This window comes from Sorex araneus, chromosome 2 (genome assembly GCF_027595985.1).
Source record: "Sorex araneus isolate mSorAra2 chromosome 2, mSorAra2.pri, whole genome shotgun sequence".
Taxonomy (NCBI): domain Eukaryota; kingdom Metazoa; phylum Chordata; class Mammalia; order Eulipotyphla; family Soricidae; genus Sorex; species Sorex araneus.
The window spans coordinates 248,480,823-248,500,311 of NC_073303.1; the positions used below are offsets into that span (position 1 = coordinate 248,480,823).

The window sequence follows — 19,489 nt, forward strand, 5'->3', positions numbered from 1 at the left end:
TACCTACTACACTATCCAGCCCTTCTTCCCTTTAAAAAGGTTTTGGGGGTGCCAGAGCAATAGTACAGCAGGTAGGGCATTTGCTTTGCACCCAAGTTTGATCCCCATCATCCCATATGGTTCCCCGAGCACTGCCAGGAGTAATTCCTGAGTGCAGAGTCAGGAATAACTCCTCAGCACCGCTGGTTGTGACCCAAAAAGCCGAATGGGGGGAAAAAGTGTTTTGGCGATACTCAGGGACCATATGGGAAGCTGGAAATCTAAACCCTGGTTGGCTACATGCAAGGGAAGTGCCTTCCTCACTGTACTATCACTCCGGCCCTGCTTTCTTGTCTTTCTGTTTTGGGGCCACACTTGGCGGTACTAAGGGCTTACTCCAAGCTCTAGGCTCAGGGATAATTTCTAGTGGGTGCCAGGAATCATGGGGTGCCAGGGGCTCAAACTCAGTTTGCCCATATTGCAAAGCAAGTATCCTACCCTCTGAATTCTCACTCTAGGCCATGGGCCAGGTCAATTGTTGGTGTGATCTTGCAGCCTGGCTTCCCCAGCATAGTGGGGGGAGGGGTGTGTGTGTGTGTGTGTGTGTGTGTGTGTGTGTGTGTGTGTGTGTGTGTGTAGGAGTGGGGGAAAACACTGCTGCACCCCGAGTCTGGGTGTCTCAATCAAATGGGGAAAATTATGCATGCGATTTCTTTTTTATTTTTTCATCAGTGTGGGAAAGGCAGGTGGAGGGCGTGAAGCTGTAATGCAGAAAACTCGGATGACCGTCTGGAGAGCCGGGGAGGGCGCAGGGAAAACGGCAGGACCGACGCAGGCGCCCACATCGAAAACGCGCAGACTGCGACAAGGCGACAAGTCATCCGCGCGCACAGGACTGGCACTCGGCTCCGTGGGTCGGAGTGGTGTGCCCGCCAGGACCCTGCACCCCCAGACGGCACAGCCCGCGCCTGCGTCGACCCCCGTGCACAGGCTCTCCCCAGACCGGCCCCCCGCGTGCACCTGCACCGACTCGGGCGGCTCGCCCAGCCCCAGCCCTCGGGGGACCTGCAGGTGGCGCCGCGGCGCGCGCTCGGACGGCGGCGCAGACGCGCGGCTCTGCCCATCCTCCCTGTGGCACCGGGTACGGGTCCACCCCGCCAGCGGGCGGCAGTCTAGAGGCGCGTGGCATTGTGCCGAGCCGACGGCGCCAGGCGCGGGGAGGGCGTGGCCGGGGGCCGGTCCTCCAGGAAGACCCTGGCGGGGAGCGGCGGGGAGCGGGGCTCGGGCCGGGCGCAGCACAGGGTGGCACGGGTGATGAGCCGGTCCAGGGGCTTCAGGGAGTGCAGCCAGGTGGGCAGGAAGTCCCACGTCTGCAGCCATTTGGGCAGGCGCCCCGGGTCGCGGCTCTGCAGGACGCTGACCAGGGCCACGAAGGCCAGCAGGGCCCCGAAGGGAGCGCCCACCCCTACCATGGCCTGCCAGCCGGCCATGGAGATGCCGAAAACCAGCGAGGGCAGCAGCAGGAAGCAGAGGAGGAGGTAGAGGACCGCGAACCAGCGGTACTTGGCGGTGCGCTTGCCCAGCGCTTTGGCCATGCGGATGGGCAGGCGCGTGCAGGGCACCGGGTACCACAGCAGGATGCCCGAGATGTTGAAGAAGAAGTGGCACAGGGCGATCTGCAGGGGGAGAGGGAGAAGGGCTGGCGTGGGCTCCAGCTCACTGGGATCACGGGAAAATCAGCCAGGGATTTCCTGCTGAAGGCTGAGGGCAAGCATCACTTCACAGCCGGTGATGCTCAGGGGTGACTCCTGGCTCTGCCCTCAGGAATTACTCCTGGCGGTGCTCGGGGCATCCTATGGGATGCTGGCGATCCAACCTGGGTCCAACGGGTGCAAGGCAAACGCCCTCCCCGATGTCCTATCGTTCCCACCCTGAATATGGTAACTTTCTAGAGGCCGGAGTGGAGCACTGGCATGCAGTGCTGCATGCAGCCGGCCCGGATTCAATCCTGAGCATCCCATAGTGTCTCCTGAGCACCACCAGGGGTGATCCCTGAGCATGGAGCCAGGAGTAACGCCTGAGCATTGCTAGGTGTGGCCCCAAAGCCTATATATATATATATATATATATATATAAAACATATATAAGCTATATAAGCTATGGGCTGAAGCGATAGTGCAGCGGGCAGGGTGTTTGCCTTGCACACAGCCAACCTGGGTTCAATTCCAGGCATCCCATATGGTCCCCCAAGCACTGCCAGGAGTAATTCCTGAGTGCAGAGCCAGGAGTAACCCCTGAGCATCGTTGGGTGTGACCCCCCAAAAAAAAAGTGGTGCTGGGGTTTCCCCCATGCCCTCCTATACCCCCTCAAAATAGTTATGCTTAAATTTCCCTGTGTGTGTGTGTGTGTGAGATTGACACCCCAAACTGTCTTCATCATAGATCAAAGCCCACGATCTCTGCTAGACGCTGCCCCTCTCCAAGGCCCCTGCATCCCAGCCCTGCCCGGTCCCACTGGGCGCACCTGGAAGGCGCTGGACAGCTTCTCCCTGGGGCTGGCCAGGGCGGCCAGGATGGCAGTGGTGGTGGTGCCAATGTTTGAGCCCAGGGTGAGCGGGTAGGCGCGCTCGATGCTGATCACACCCAGGCCTGAGGGAAGAAGCAGAAATGGGGGAGGGGGGCAGGCAGCAGCGACCAGCCTGGGCAGCTCCGGTCCCTCCAGCCCCCCACCCCCACCTCAGCCTGGAGCCGGGGACTCACCAATGAGCGGGGTGATGGCCGAGGTGAACACGGAGCTGCTCTGCACCACGAAGGTCGTGCCAGCACCCACAACCATGGCAAAGTAGCCGGTTACCCAGGTGAAGGGGGCGGGGAAGTCTGCGAGCAAGGGGGTGCAACGCGGGGGTGGGGGATGAGCAGAGACGGGGCACAGGAGAGAGGGGGTGTTGGGTGGGGAGGGAAGCAGGGGCACGTTCCTCAGGAAGGGGGTACGTCCTGGAGCTTGTGCGGCAGCCAGGCTGTAGCCCCCAAAACTTAAAATGAAAATCAGGGAGGGGCTGGAGCAATAGCACAGCGGGTAGGGCGTTTGCCTTGCACGTGGTCGACCCGGGTTCGATTCCCAGCATCCCATAGGGTCCCCTGAGCACTGCCAGGAGTAATTCCTGAGTGCAAAGCCAGGAGCAACCCCTGTGCATCGCCGGGCCCAAAAAGCAAAAAAAAAAAAAGAAAAGAAAAGAAAACCAGGGACACCTGGTCTGAGCATTTCAACAGCAGGTAGGGGCACTTGCCTGGCACGCATCCCACCTAGGGTTGATCCCTGGCATCCCAGAAGGTCCCCTGGGGGGCTGGAGTGATAGCACAGCGGGTAGGGCGTTTGCCTTGCACGCGGCTGACCCGGGTTCGAATTCCAGCATCCTATATGGTCCCCCGAGCACCGCCAGGAGTAATTCCTGAGTGCATGAGCCAGGAGTGACCCCTGTACATCGCTGGGTGTGACCCAAAAAGCAAAAAAAAAAAAAAGAAGGTCTCCTGGGGCCCGCCAGGAGTGATCCCTGAGCACAGAGCCAGTAGTATGCTCTGAAGATTGCTGGGTGTGGCACAAAAACAAAAAAGAAAAAGAAAGAAAATCCCAAGGGGTGGGGGATACACGCTTTGCATGGGGTGGAGGGGTCCCTATTCCATCACCAGCATCACCTGGTCACCAAGTGCCAAGCTAATCAGGCCTCACGCCTGGGCTGGGCACTGGAGAGGGAGGGGTGTTGGGTTACATCTGGCAGTGCTTGGGGCTCCTCTGAGCTCTGTACTCGGAGATCCACTCCTGAAGAGGGGCTGGGGGACGGGGGGGGGACCAGGGATGGAACTGAGTTGTCTGTGTTCAGAACACTGCCTTTAGCTCTTTACTCTCTGGTCCAGGGTTGCCAGAAGTGGCCCCACATTCCCAAGGACTGTTGGGGAGCCCCCCCCCAAAGAAAATCAGGCGGTATCACCCTGCCACCCCAACTGAGAAAGTCCACCGTGCTGGAGTGATAGTGCAGCAGGTAAAGCACTTGCCTGGCAAGCCGCCAACTCAGGTTCGATCTCCAGCATCCCATAGGGTCCCCTGAGCACCGCCAGGAGTAACTCCTGAGTGCAGAGCCAGGAGTAACCCCTGAGCATTGCCAGGTGTGACGCCAAACCAACCAAACAACCAATCAAACAAACAAAAAAGCCCTAAAACCAACTGAGAAAGTTCAGGCTCAGAGCCACAGCAGTAATACAGCAGAAGGGCGCAGCAAACTCCGGTTCGATCCCCAGGACCCCATAGGGTTCCCCAGCCCCGTCAGGAATGCTTTTTTTTTTTTTTTTTTTGCTTTTTGGGTCACACCCGGCGATGCACCGGGGTTACTCCTGGCTTTGTAATCAGGAATTAACTCCTGGCGGTGCTCAGGAGACCACATGGGATGCTGGGGATCGAACTGGGAACGGCAGTATGCAAGGCAAACGCCCTACCCGCTGTGCTATCGCTCCAGCCCCAAGGAATGATTTCTTAGCGCACACCGAGGAGGGTCTGCTCAGGGCATCTCTGGGTGTGACCTCACTCACCCCGTAAAAAAATAATGGAGGGGTTTTCCCCAGGATCCCCCAGCCAAGCTGAGGTGCGACCCTCTGGGATAGGAAGGCCCCGCCCTCTCCAAGGAGACCACAGCCACTCCCGGGAAGCCACGCCCACTCTCGGGAAGCCACGCCCACTCATGGGAAGTCACGCCCGCTTTGAGAAGGACCTGCCCGCCCGTTCCATGGGGCTCACCCGTGTTGATGACCTTCTGGATGACCTTGGCTACCTGGCCTTTGAGCAGGGAATTGAGCATCTTGACCAGAAGGATGAGACACGTGCAGAGCACCACCAGGGAGCCCGCCAGCAGGATCAGCCCCACGGCCAAGTCCGGCAGCCCCGTGTCCACGAACATGTGGTGGCCTGCAGGGGGCAGTAAGCTGCTGAGAATGAATCCCCACACCCAGCCCTCACTTTTTTTTGGGGATGGGGGGAGCTGCCTCAGCAGCTCTGGGGACCACCAGGGCTCTCTCCAACAGTGCTGGGGATTGAACTCGAGGCTTTGCACGCCCCGGGCAAGCTCTGTAGCTTTTTGAGCGATGTCCCCCCTCCTCCGTCCTAACCTCCACAGCCTCCCACTTTTGCCACCCCCAAGGGCTCAGAGCTCAAAGCCCCCTCAGGGAAGTGGGTCTAATCCAAGCCCAGAGCTGGGAGGGCGTGGCTGAAGCCACAGGGCTTCAGGGAGGGCTTTGGCGCGGGGGAGGGAGGGGCGACCCTTCTAAGCTGGACACTCACATTTCTCCAAGCTAGCGTTTCCCAGGGTCTGGCTGGAGTTGGCCGCTGCCTGGGGCACGGGCCTGGGAGCCTAGAGGAAGAGGTCAGGGGAGTGTAAGGTTCCGGAGAAAATTGCTTGGCCAGTGACCAAGGTGGGGTGGAGGGTAGGTGTGTTTGGTCTGGGGGTCACGCCCGGTGGTGCTCAGGGCTTGCTCCTAGCTCTGAGCTCAGAGGTCACTCCTGGAGATGCTTTGGGAACCCTATGGGGTGCCGGGGATGCAACCCGAATTGGCCTTGTGCAGGGCCAGTGCCCTACCCACTGCACTTTCTCTCCAGCCCCTGGTAGTGATATTTTTGCTTCCATTGTCCTCAGAGGGTTTTGCTTGAGCTGTGAGCCTGTTCGCCCCCACTCCAGTGGGCGGGGTCTCGGGCCAGAGAGAACCGCCCTTGCCGTGTCTACAGCGAGCCCGGATTTGATTTGCAGCACATGAAGTGTCCCGTCGAGCACCGCTAGAGGTCGCTCCTGAGCACAGAACCCGGAATAATTCCTGATGCACAGTGGGTGGGAGTACCCCCCCCAAAAAAAACCCCAAACAGGAATAGTGTCAAATTTCAGCTATACAAGAATGAAATAGTCTGGCTCTGAGAGATCTGACAATTTGGAGGGACTACCACACTGGAATGATAGCACACTGGGTAGGGTGTTTTGCCTTGCACGAGGCCGACCCAGGTTCGATTCCTCCGTCCCTCTCCGAGAGCCCGGCAAGCTACCGAGAGTATCTCGCCCGCATGGCAGAGCCTGGCAAGCTGCTCGTAGCGTAATTCGATATGCCAAAGAACAGTAACAAGTCTCACAATGGAGACATTACTGGTGCCCGCTCAAGCAAATCGATGAACAACGGGATGACAGTGCTACAGTGCTACGGCACTGGTGGTGCTCAGCGATTGCTCCTGGCCATGCTGGAGGGTTACCCCCAATATACTCGGGGGACTCTGTGGGGTTGGGGATGTGGGAACTGGGGTTCTGGCGGGCCAAGCCTGCTCCCCACCCCATTAAACCATCTCCCCCAGCCCTGAGTGATCGGACTTTCCCCACATGCGTCTCCTGCAATAAAAAATGGTTCCTTGGGGCTGGAGCAATAGCACAGCGGGTAGGGCGTTTGCCTTGCATGCGGCTGACCCGGGTTCAAATCCCAGCATCCCATATGGTCCCCCGAGCATCGCCAGGGTTAATTCCTTAGTGCAGAACCAGGAGTAACCCCTGCGCATCGCCGGAAGTGACCCAAAAAAAAACCAAAAAAAAAATGGTTCTTTGTGGATATAGATGCCCAGCAATCATAATCTGTTTTGGCGGGAGGGCCACACTCATGGGTGCTTGGAAGACTCTGTCGTGCCAGGGACTGAACCCAGGGCTCATGCATACAAAGCCGGAGCTGACTCCCCTGAGTCTTCCCCCCACCCCCTTTCTTTTTGGGTCACACCTGGCAGTACTCAGGGTTTACTCCTGGTGGGCTTGGAGGACCATAAGGGATACTGGGGGTCGAACTCAGGTCGACCACTTGCAAGGCAAGCGTCCTACCCACTATACTATCGCTCTCTCCCCTCCCCAATAAATAATTTTTAATTAAAAACTGCAGCCTCGGGGCCAGAGTGATAGTACAGCGGGTAGGGCATTTGCCTTGCATGCTGCCAACCTGGGTTCGATTCCCAGCAACCCATATGGTCCCCTGAGCAATGCCAGGAGTAATTCCTGCGTGGAGAGCCAGGAGTAACCCCTGTGCATTGCCAGATGTGACCCCCCCCAAAAAAAAGGAAAAATCCTGCAGCCTCTGGAGCGATAGCTCAGCATTTGCCCTGTACGCAGCCGACCTGGGTTCATTCTTTTTTTTGTCACACCCGGGCAATGAACAGGGGTTACTCCTGGCTCGTGCACTCAGGAATTACTCCTGGCGGTGCTCAGGGGACCCTATGGGATGCTGGGAATCGAACCCGGGTCGGCCGCGTGCAAGGCAAACGTCCTACCCGCTGTGCTATTGCTCTAGCCCCCGACCTGGGTTCAATTTCCAACATCCCATAGGGTCCCTCGAGCATCACCAGGAGTAATTCCTGAGTGCATGAGCCAGGAGTAACCCCTGTGCATCGCTGGATGTGACTTAAAAAAGGAAAAAAAAAAACTAAACAAAAAACAAAACCTACCGCCTCTGTTTTGCATTTGTTTTACCTGCACCCCACCTGCACCCCAGGACTCTAGCAACCAGGCACAGGGAAGGAAGGCTGTGGGCAGGGCTTGGTTGAGTCGAAGGCATCTTACAAGGAGGATTTTCTTTCAGAAAGGGCCAGCTCCTCCCAGGTGCCCTGGCGGAGTGCAAAGGATAAACTTCTCCATGTCTCTGCTGGAGAGAGAGCGCCAGGCACGGGCTTCGACGCGGCAGATCCAGGAATGACCACAAGGGGTCACTCCAGAGCAGAGCACAGAACCAGGAATCCCCTGAGCATCCCGGGTGCATGGAGGTGGGGGTGGGGGGAAAAGAAAACGCAATTAAAATGAACTTTCCCATGGCCTCCACATTCTGTCTCTCCCAGGAACTGACCCGGGCCCATTCCCTGGGGAGTTCAGCACCTCACTTTTCTCCAACCTCCGGGTGCTCCTGACATTTTAACTTTAGGAGGATCCTGAGCTTTGATTCTAAATGATATGTCATTGCATAAAAATAAAGAAGGGGGCTGGAGCAATAGCACAGCGGTGAGGGCGTTTGCCTTGCACGCGGCTGACCCGGGTTTGATTCCCAGCATCCCATAGGGTACCCTGAGCACCGCCAGGGGTGATTCCTGAGTGCAGAGCTAGGAGTAACCCCTGTACATCGCCGGGTGTAACCCAAAAAGCAAAAAAATAAAATAAAATAAATAAAAATTAAAAAATAAAGAAGGGACGTCAGAGAGTTTGGTGGCATCTCACTTTCTGTCTGGGTTGCATTGGGTTTGCAGAGTGCCACTATTGGCAATGCACAGGGCTTCTTACTCCTGGCTCAGTGCTCGGGAGGGAGGTGGAGAGTTGCCCCTGGTTGTATGGGGGCGGGGGGATCATCAGTGCTGGTGAGGAAACCTGGGGTTCATGCACAAAGCCATGCCTGTGTGCAGGTCCATTGAGCCATCTCCCTGGCCCTCAATTTGGGGGTGGAGTGGAACAGTGTTCGGGTACCCAGCTGGACAGTCCAAAGCCTGCGGGGGTCTCCTCAAAGCAAAATCTCAGGCTGGAGCGATGGTACGTTGGGGAGGGGGTTTGCCTTAAAAGTGGCTGACTGGGGCTGGACTTGCATGCGGCCAATAGTATAGTGGGGAGGGTGTTTGCCTTGTACACAGACAACCCGGGTTCAAACCCCCAGCATCCCATATGGTCCCCCAAGCACCGCCAGAATTAATTCCTGAGCTCAGAGCCAGGCATACCCAAGAAGCAAAAAAAAAAAGTGACTGGATTAAAATCCAGATGACCTGGATTTGACCCCCAGCACTCCCTAGGGTCCCCCTGGATGACCAGGAGTGATCCCTGAGAGCAGAGCCAGGAGGAAATCCTGAGTACCCCTGGGTATGCCTCCACCACCCCCCCACCCCAAATAAACCAGAATCTCAGGCTGAGGAGCCAGGAGAGAAGTCTCTGGAGCCCTAGGTTGATTGGAGAGTTGGCTGGGGTCCGAGTCCCAGTGTAGCTTCTGTGGTTGGCTCCCTGGCACGGCGTGGGGCCAGAGTGGTAGCACAGAGGGGAGGGAGCTGGCCTTGCACACGGCCCACCCGGACTCAATCCTCTGCATCCTATAAGGTCTCCTGAGTTCTACCAGGAGGAATTTGGATGCAGAGCCAGGAGTAACCTCTGAGCATTGCCAAGTGTGCTCCCTGCCATGAAAAAAAAAAAATAAAAGCAAACAGGGTTGGAGATATAAGAGGGCAGTTAAGGCACTTGACTTCCATAGGGTCAATCTCAGTTCCATCCCTGATACCTTGTGTGTATATGTGTGTGTGTGTGTGTGTGTGTGTGTGTGTGTGTCTGTGTCTGTGTGTTGGGCCGCACACCTGGCAGTGCTCAGGGCTTACTCCTGGCTCTGTGCTCAGGGGTCACTCCTGGTGAGCCTGGGGGACCCTGTGGGATCCTGGGGATCAAACCCAGGTTAGCCATATCCAAGGCAACTGCCCTCCCCGCTGTACTATCGCTCCAGCCCTAACCCTCTTGGTCCCCTGAGCTCCTCAGTGTGTGACTTCCCCCCTACTCTTGCCCTGGGGGGAGGGGGTTGTGGGTAGGGACCCCCCAGATTGGAGGAGAGCAGGAACCAAACAGGGTTCCCACCCAGGGCTGGCAGGAAGTGGAAAATCAGGGCAAGGCTAAGAGCTGAGACCCCTGGGGGTCGCAAATTTTGCTGCCTGCCTGGATTTGTCGGGGTCTCCCAGAGAGGAAGGCGAGCGGAGGTGGGAGGCACAGGAGGAGGGACACCTCAGACTTTCTTGGGGATTCCCACTCAAGGAAGAGGAGGGGGAGAAGAGAGAGTGTGAGCTCGAAGGGTTAAGTGCAGGCTTTGCATGCAGGAGGACCAGATTTGCTTTTGGTTAGGTTTGGGGTGACACCCAGCAGTGCCTTCACTCAGGGGCCCCTGTGGGATGCTGGGAATCGAACCTGGGTCTGTTATATGCAAGACAAATGCCTTGTCCACTGTGCTATCGCTCCAGTCCGTTTTTATCTTTTTTTTTTCTTTTTGGGTCACACCTGGCGATGCACAGGGGTCACTCCTGGCTCTGCACTCAGGGATCACCGCTGGTGGTGCTCAGGGGACCATATGGGATGCTGGGATTTGAACCCGGGTCGGCCGCGTGCAAGGCAAACGCCCTACCCGCTGTGCTATCACTCCAGCCCCCCGTTTTTATCTTATTTAGGGGGTTCACACCTGGCTCAGGGCTTCCTCCTGGCTCTGTGCTCACAGATGATTTGGGGGGGAGGTGCTTGGGGGGCTCCTGTGCAGTGTCAGGAATCGAACCACCCAGGTCAGTCGTGTGTTGGGGAAATACCTTCACCCCTGTCCTATCTCTCTGGCCCTAGGATTGCGTTTTGCTTTTCTTCCGTGCAGTCGGAAGCCTGGAGGAGCGGGTGGTGGAGATTCCGGGAACAGAGATTTGGAGAGTCCGCAGAACTCACCCAGACCGCCAAGGCTCTGAGCATCATCTCGCTCTGTCAATCCTTCCCACCAGACCCGCTTGGGAACCTGTGGCGCTACAGCGCCATCTGGTGTCAGAGACAAGAACTGCTCAGAGGGGCAGGAGCTATAGCATGGCGGGTAGGGCGTTTGCCTTGCACGACCTCGGACGACCCAGGTTCGATTCCCAGCATCCCATATGGTCCCATGAGCACCACCAGGAGTAATTCCTGAGTGCATGAGCCAGGAGTAATCCCTGAGTGCATGAGCCAGGAGTAATCCCTGAATGCATGAGCCAGGAGTAATCCCTGAGTGCATGAGCCAGGAGTGCATCACGGGGTGTGACCCAAAAAGAAAAAAAAAAAGAAAAGAACTGCTCAGAAACTGCATTTAACCACCCCAGGAAGCATCTCATGGGCGGAGGTGGGGGCTGCTTTCCCCCGTGGCTTCCAGGCCTGATGAGCGGTGGGAAAGGCTCGTGTTGGGGCGTGGCGGTGGCGGGGGGCGGGGGTGTGTGCAGGGAATCCACGCTGTCCTCTGGAGGAGGCAAGAGATGCAGAGTTGGGGCTGGAGCGATAGCACAGCGGGGAGGGCGTTTGCCTTGCACGCAGCCCATCCGGGTTCGATTCCCAGCATCCCATAGGGTCCCCTGAGCACCGCCAGGAGTAATTCCTGAGTGCATGAGCCAGGAGTAACCCCTGTGCATTGCCGGGTGTGAGCCAAAAAAAAAAAAAAGAGGTGCAAAGTTAGGGGCGCGAGTTCTGGACTTCACTAGAATTTTCATTCGGTTTCCACCCCACGGCCCTGGGGGTGAGCCTCGATTTCTTCATCTGTGAAATGGGCAGATGATTCATACCTGCCTCTCAGTTTAGGGCTCTTCAAAAGATGTTTCTTGGGCAGTAGGTCCCCCACTGGCCCTTACATGGACCTACCCACGAGGTTGGCTGGACATTCGCGGGGGTTGAGGAGCTAGGGTACCCAGGAAACCCCTGTGACCAAATAACATGCTTCTTTCTGCCAGGAGGGCACGGTGGACAGTCCATAGTGCCAAGCGAGTCCAACCTGCTAATCCCCACAAGACAATGTCAGGACCTCAGGGTGTCAGAAAAACCATCGCTGCCTCTGATTTTCCTTTTGGGGGGGCCCACATGCAGAAGTGCTCAGGGACTGCTCTCAGCTCAGTGCTCAAAGGACCATGAAGTCTGAGAAGGAGCCTGTGCTCCACTCCTGAGTCACCTCCCAGGTTTGGTTTCCTATTTGGGGGGGAGGGAGTGAGGTGGGGTTACACCTGGCCATGTTCAGGGCTTACTCCTGACTCTGCATTCAAGGATCATTCCTGGCAGGACTCGGGGGACCCTATGCAATGCCAGGGACAAAACTTGGGTCAGCCGTGTGCAAGGCAAGCGCCTACCCACTGTACTCGCTGTCGGGTCCCCTAATTGTTCTTTTTCTTTCTCTTCCCCATTTTTTGGGGGGGGGTTGGGATCACAGCCAGCAGATTTCCAGGTTTACTCCTGACTCTTTGAAGGACTCAGGGGACCATGTGTGGTGCCAGGGATGGAACACAGAGTAACTCTGTGCACGGCGAAGATCCTACCCTTTGTACTAATGTTCCAGTGCCTTCTTTCCTTATTTTCTTCCTTCCATTTTTCCCTTCCTTTCCTTCCTTTGTTTCTTCCCTTCCCTTCCTTCTTTGCTTTTTTTTGGGGGGGGGTCACACCTGGCGATGCTCAGGGGTTACTCCTGGCTCTTCACTCAGGAATCACTCCTGGAGGTGCTCAGGGGACCGTATGGGATGCTGGGAATCGAACCCGGGTGGGCCGCGTGCAAGGCAAATGCCCTCCCCGCTGTGCTATTGCTCCAGCCCCCCTTCCCTTCCTTCTTTCTCCCTCCCTTCCTTTCTACCCTCCCTCCCTTCCCTCCTTCCTCTTCTCTTCCTTCCTTCCTTCCTTCCTTCCTTCCTTCCTTCCTTCCTTCCTTCCTTCCTTCCTTCCTTCCTTCCTTCTTTCTCTCTTCCTCTTTCTCTCTTTCTCCCTCCCTCTTTTCTTAGCTTTTCTCCTGATATGCCCGCTGCCCTTACTTGCAAGTGTTCGCACACTTGAACCATCTTGTTTGCCCACATCGGGGCTGTCATGTTTGCGGGGGGGCACACACCTGCCCAAGGGGCACCAGACATGTCCACCTTGTTGTGGCCCCAAACAACAGAATCGGGAGGTTCCAAACCACAGCATCGCAGACGTCACACCGGGCGGATGTGGGCAGTGCGGGGAGTCAGGGATGGAACTCACTGACCTGCCTGCAAGGCATGCGTTTCACCACTGACCCTTTCCCTGGGCCTCCCTGTCCTCTGTCCCCCCCCCGCCCCCCTCCTCACCTTCTGGAGAATCTGAGATTCCCAGTCTTCCCCTTGGAGACTGGGGTTCTCTGGAGAATACTTTAGGCAAGGTCAGATCCAGCTCTAGAAACGTTTTTTTGGGGTCACATCTGGTGTTGCTCGGAGCTGACTCCTGGCTTTATGCTCAGGGACCACTCCTGGCAGTGAGTGTTCCGGGGACCAAATGGGGTGCGGAGGATCAAACCCCGATTGGCTGTGTGCAAAGCAAGCATCTTCCCCACGGTACTATCACTCTAGTTCCTCTGTGCAAGACTAGGAGGTAAACAGAAGCAGGCGCAAGGAGATGGCGCCAAAGGAGAAGCACCTCCTTGATTGCAAGAGACACCAAAACATCACAAAAGAGCAAGGCAACAGCAGAGTCATATCACTCCGCCCCAGCATCTGACTTCCGCCCTGCTTGAGTGACACCTGGTGATTCTTCCGTGCTTTCCCTGGTTCTGTGCTCAGGAGCGACTCCTAGTGGTCTACAAGGGTGGTGCAATGCTGGGTATTTGAATCAGGGCCCCCCGGCCGGAAACAAGGCAAGCACCTTACCCTTGGATTATCTCTCCAGGACTCACCCTGCTCTTGGCAGGGCTTGGGACTGAGCGGGTAGCTCAGAGAGTCAATGCTTTGTATGTGCAAGGTCCCGAGTTCAATCCCTGACACCGTCCCCCATCCAGCACCAGCAGCGAAGGAATACGAAAGGGAGGAAGAATGGGCTGTTCATGCTGAGATAAAGGTTGGTAAATCGTGGTGAGTGGAGAGAAAGCAAGGGTTAGCTGTGTCTCTGGCTTCAGCAGTCCTTTGTCTGGTTGCAAAAGGCTTGCATTATAACAGCCCAGGGGGCTGGAGCAATAGCACAGCAGGTAGGGCGTTTGCCTTGCACGCAGCCGACCCGGGTTCGAATCCCAGCATCCCATATGGTCCCCTGAGCACCGCCAGGGGTAATTCCTGAGTGCAAAGCCAGGAGTAACTCCTGTGCATCGCCAGGCGTGACCCAAAAAGCAAAAAAAATAAATAAATGAATAAATAAAATAACAGCCCAGCACGCCAGAGCACATGCGAGGAGACTGAGAGTCTATTCCAGGCACTGCATGTTTCCGGAGCATAGGGCTGGGAGCAGTCCCTGAGCACCATTGGGTGTAACCAGAAAACAAGATAAAGCAAAATAGCAAAAAGAGAATCTTTGGGTTTGATCGACCACATGTCAAATGCAGGTTGATTGATAGTGGCTACCTAAAGCCAGTTTGAGTCTGGGAGGAATTTAGCAATATCTGCCACTGCCACGGTGTCAGTGAAAGAGGTGAATTTGAGGGGCCAGAGAGATAATACAAGGGTCCGGGCATTTGCCTTGCATGCAATAATCACATTCAATCCCCAGCACCACATACCATCCCCTGGTCCCCTCCACGAGTGATTCTTGAGCTTAGAGCCAGGGGTAAGCCCTGAGCATTGCCACAGTGATCCCAAATGACAAATTTTTGCCCACTCTACACTAACTGATCTCCAAAGTCTCTCGGAAGCTTTTTTTTTTCCCTTTGAGTGGGGGGTACAACCAACTCAATGGAGGGATAAATTAATTCCCATATATATGTATATAGGGCTGGAGCGATAGCACAGTGATAGGGTATTCGCCTTTCACACGGCCGACCAGTGTTCAATTCCTCCGCCCCTCTCGGAGAGCCCAGCAAACTACCAAGAGTATCGCGCCCGCACGGCAGAGCCTGGTAAGCTACCTGTGGCATATTGGATATGCCAAAATCAGTAACAATAGGTCTCACAATGAGAGACGTTACTGGTGTCTGCTCGAACAAATCGATGAGCAACGGGATGACAATGACATATATGTATATGTTTTGCTTTTTTGGGTGACACCTGGCGATGCACAAGGGTTACTCCTGGCTCTGCACTCAGGAATTCCTCCTGGAAGTGCTCGGGGGACCATATGGGATGCTGGGAGTCGAACCCGGGTACCCGCTGTGCTATCGCTCCATCACCTCAAGAATCACTCCTGTCAGAGCTTGGAGGGCCACATGTGGTGCTGAAGATCGAACCCTTGCAAGCTGGCCACGTGCAAGGCAAGCCCTTCACCCGCTGTACTATTTCTCCGGTCCCCAACTCCCACAGTTGCAGGCAAAGAACACCTTCCAGCTCTCTGAGCCGTCGCCCCCGTTTCTTGGGAGCATTTGCCCGGATGACGATGCCACCAGTAAGCTGCCTGATGAGGCGCCCGCTTACCAGAGCTGGGACTCACCTTCGCGGTGTCCGGGGAGCACCAGATCCTGATGAGACTGTGGTTCCGCAGGGACTCATCCCCGGTGGCGATGCTGGTGATCACGGATTTGTCCAGCTACGGGCCACACGTGGGTGGGACAGAGCGCAGGGGCGGCGCTTTCGAGTCCCCAGCTCCACCCCCAGGCCCACCCCCACCTGGATGATGAGCTTCGTGAAGGGCTCCGTGATGATCTTGAGCAGATCGGGGGCGTCTTGGCCGCCGCGGATATTAAAGGAGGCCACCACAAGGCCGGTGACGTGGTGCAGGTAACCGGTGGCAGCCTCCAGGGGCAGTAGGACGAGGACCGACAGCCAGTTGAAGCAGTCGTGCACCGTGGCCCCCGCGAAGGCCCTGGGCAGGGAGCTACTTTGCCTGGTGGCTGGGCAGGGTTCTGGCCACTGGCACTGCCCTCTTCAGCCACCAAGCACAGACCCCATCGCTCCCCACGCCCTGCCCCTACACCCCATCCCGCCACACACCCTCGCATGCCCCCTTACCACACCCTGCCCGCCCTGACCCTGTACCTCTCTAACTTTGCCAAACGTTTACCTTGCTAAACGCCCGGCGACCACCACTTTACCATGCCCCCTTGCTATGTCACACCACTCCCCCCAGCCCTGCACCATGCTCCTATGACCACGCCCGTCGCTCTGCCCCACCCTACATCCATCCTGCACTGCACCAGGCCCTTAGCACTTTCTCACCCCACGCTGTGCCACGCCCCTTACTAAGCCCAGCTCTATCATGCCTCCCCTATAACCACCGGGTCCCACCTCAAGCCACGCCCCTTCAACACAGCCTTCTCTACATCCTGCCCCACCCTGCATGCACCTGCCCCATGACTGTCCCCCGACCATGCTCTTCTCTGCACCACGCCCCTGTGATCGCCCCACCCCATCTCAAGCCACGCCTCACGCCCTTCTCTGCACCACGCCCCTATCAGAGACCCGCCCCACACCACGCCACGCCCACTATTACATCACCTGCACCACGCCCCCATGACAACCACGCCCACACTAGGCCACGCCCCGTGCCATACCTGCACCACGCCCCTATGCAGCCACGCCCATCCCTAAGCCACGCCCAGCACTACCTGCTCCACTCTAGGCCCTATGACAGCTCCGCCCATCCTAAGGCGTGTCCCCACGTTCTTCTCTGCACCACGCCCCTCCACCCTGCTCTATCCCTACTACGCCCCACGCTCACGCCCCTCACCGCCGGAACTCTGTCCTGTCGCCTGCCTGCATCAGAGCCACGATGGTGTTGGTGACCGAGGTGCCGATGTTGGAGCCCATGATGATGGGGATGGCGGAGCTCACCTCCAGCACTGGCAGAGAAGAGGGGGAGGCCTCTGGACTTCCTGGGGGGGCAGGTCACTCGACGCTTGCTCTCAAGGGACCTCCTGGCCGACCCTCCACCAGATCCCAGCCCCCAGCCAGCGCTCTTGCCTAGCTACTGACTCTGCACGACCTTGAGGCGGGCAAGCGCCCGTGACAGACGTATTTTGTGTGCACCCCTGAGAAAAGGCAGCGGGGCCGGAGCGATAGCACAGTGAGTAGGGTGCTTGCCTTGCACGCGACAGACCCAGGTTTCGCTCCCCAGCATCCCATAGGGTCCCCGGAGCACGTCAGAAGTGATCCATGAGCACAAAACCAGGAGTAAGCCCTGAGCGCTGAAAATAGTGGGGAGGGAGGTGTCTCAAGGGACTAGGGGACAGACTTTGCATTCCGGAAATCCCAGATTCCATCTCTGTCACCCCATGGTTGCCCTTAGCACCAACGAGTGTGGCCCAGAAATAAAACAAAGAAAACAGGTGCCAGGGGCTGGAGCGATAGCACAGCGGGTAGGGTGTTTGCCTTGCACGCGGCCCACCCGGGTTCGATTCCCAGCATCCCATAGGGTCCCCCGAGTAACCCCTGAGCATCGCCGGGTGTGACCCAAAAAAGCAAAAAAAAACCAAAAAAAACAGGTGCCATGTCTTTTTTTTTTTTTTTTTTTTTGCTTCTTGGGTCACACTCGGCGATGCTCAGGGGTTACTCCTGGCTCTACACTCAGGAATTATTCCTGGCAGTGCTCGGGGGACCCTATGGGATGCTGGGAATGGAACCCAAAGCCCTACCCGTTGTGCTATCACTCCAGCCCCATGCCGGGGCTTTCTATGTAAGGAAACTCTCTTGTCTTTGCAAGAGCCTACTTGAAATTAACTAATGGTTAATTTCCCTTTGGGGGGGGCTGGGGGGCACACCCAGCTGTGTCCTGCCTGGGGCCACTCCAGTTCAGTGCTCAGCCAACCGTGTCAGAGTTGGAACTGCCTGCATCAAGGCTCCCGCCCTTTGAGCCTTCCCCCCTGCCTGGTTTCGGCTCAGTTTCAAGGGTCTGAACACCTTGGGATTAGGAACGCTGATTCCTGCCCAGTTGAAAATCTGTCTGCCGCTTTCTCAGTTTCCCTCGCTCCCACGGCCCCAGTTTAAGAAGGACAGGGCCCTGTGTCTGGGTTTCCGCTCCTGTGGATTGAAATCCCAGAAGAGAATGGTTAAGTATATGAGTGTGGATGCCAAGGAATATCAGAAGTGGGCCTGGACCCCAGAGTGACAGCAGGTCAGGCGCTTGCCTTGTACGTAACCAACTCAGGTTCGATCCCCAGCACCCCAGATGTTCCCCCAAGTCCTCCAGGAGTGATCCCTGAATGGAGAGCCAGGAGTAAGTCCTGAACACTGCTGGGTGTGGCCCCCTTCCTCCCCCCCAAAGTGAGCTCATTCCAGGGGGGGGGCCCTGTGGGGAATTAAAGATCAGGTGTAGATCCTTTTTTTTTTTAGTTTTTTTTTTGGGGGGGTCACACCCAGTGTTGCTCAGGGGTTACTCCTGGCTCTGCACTCAGGAATTACTCCTGGTGGTGCATGGGTGGACCATTGGGATGCCGGGGATCGAACCCACGTTGTCTGCATACAAGGCAAATACCCTACCCACTGTACTATCGCTCCGACCCCTGTGGGTCCCTCTTTCTCTGGCTGTTTCCTGGACTGATGGTATGAATGACTGCGTGGCATTGTGGAAGTGAGCCTTCCTGGGACGGTGTCTGGTGCACCCACCACCCTTGTCAGTTTTTGGGGGTACCCCCTGAGTGAATCCTGGCATGCTTCCGGGGAGATGCTAGAACCGTGTGGTTTGCCCTCAATATCCCCCATCCTGGTCCCTGATAGGTTCTCGTGGGGTCTCCACACCCTGTCCCCTCCCCCGACCCCCGACTCACAGCCGGAAGAAACCATGCTGACGATGATGGATGTCGAAGTGCTGGAACTCTGGACCAACACCGTCACCAGGATGCCCACCACCAGCCCAGCCACGGGGTTCGAGAGGATGGCGTTGTCCTTAAAGATGTCGCCGGCCACCTTTCCTGGGGGCAGGTGTCAGGTTGTCCGAGTCCCCTGGGAGCCCGGCCCCGCTCTCCCCACCCCTCCCCAGCCCTACCTCCGGCCAGCTGGAAGGCAGAGCTGAGCACGTCCAAGGAGCAGACGAACAGGTACAAGAACGCGAGCATCAGGGGGACCTTGAGGATGGTCACCCCAATCCGGCGCAGCTTCTGGGGCCACCCAGGCTCTGGGGACAGGTTAGCCCCAGCTGTGAGTGGTGGTCTCGGCAGTTACTACCACCCCCACCCCACCCCGCACCTTCCCGCCGCCTCTCCTCACCCAGACCCACCTGGCTGCTTCCCGTCATCCAAGGCCGGCTTCACTGGCATTGGGTCGTGGCGTTCCAGAACCTCCCCAAAGGGGCAGCCGTGCTCGGTGAGGGCCACGGGGCCCAGGCTGGGGAAGCCATAGGCTGAGGGGCCCGGGATCCTGTGTAGGACTGAGACAAACGCTGTGATCTGAAACCTCGCAGCCCAAATTCCCAGGCACCCCTCCTAACTCTGGGGTGTGGGAGTACACGGATGGGCCAGGTTTTGGGGGGGTGCACTCACCCTGGGGGCTGGGGACATAGGCAAAGGCCGTCCCATGCATCACGTGTCCCCCGCGGACCGGGAGTGGGGAGACAGCCGGACCCCCCAATCTCTCTCCATAGGACATCATCATGGGGGCGCGTGGCAGGTCCTGTATGGGGGAGAGGGGACCATGTGAGCCCGATGAACCTCACTGTTGCACCTGGGAACTACACCACCCCATCCCGCCAATGCCCACACACTGCTGTACCCCAACACCCAGAGTGTGGGGGGCGGGAATCCCCAACACGTGCCTAGCGGAGCACCCAGAGTGGTGACCAGCCCAGACCACAAATTCCAAGGTCTCCTTCGTGAGAAAATCTCTTTCTCTTGGGGGGGGGTGCTGGAGGGAAGTTGGGACACTCCCTGCCGTGCTCAGGGGCTATTCCTGGCTCTGCGC

General features: G+C 57.3%; 1 protein-coding gene across 1 annotated transcript; it reads right to left on the minus strand.

Moving 5' to 3' along the window:
• Positions 1–1,151: 1,151 nt before the first annotated feature.
• SLC34A1 (solute carrier family 34 member 1) lies at positions 1,152–19,180 on the minus strand. The gene is made up of 12 exons (XM_004611431.2): positions 19,072–19,180; positions 18,810–18,959; positions 18,579–18,707; positions 18,361–18,504; positions 16,326–16,437; positions 15,266–15,461; positions 15,090–15,185; positions 5,306–5,375; positions 4,766–4,933; positions 2,740–2,856; positions 2,504–2,628; positions 1,152–1,655 (listed from the first exon to the last, which is right to left on the minus strand). Exons 1-12 carry the CDS (start codon positions 19,178–19,180, stop codon positions 1,152–1,154), a joined length of 1,920 nt encoding a protein of 639 aa, XP_004611488.1.
• Positions 19,181–19,489: the final 309 nt, after the last annotated feature.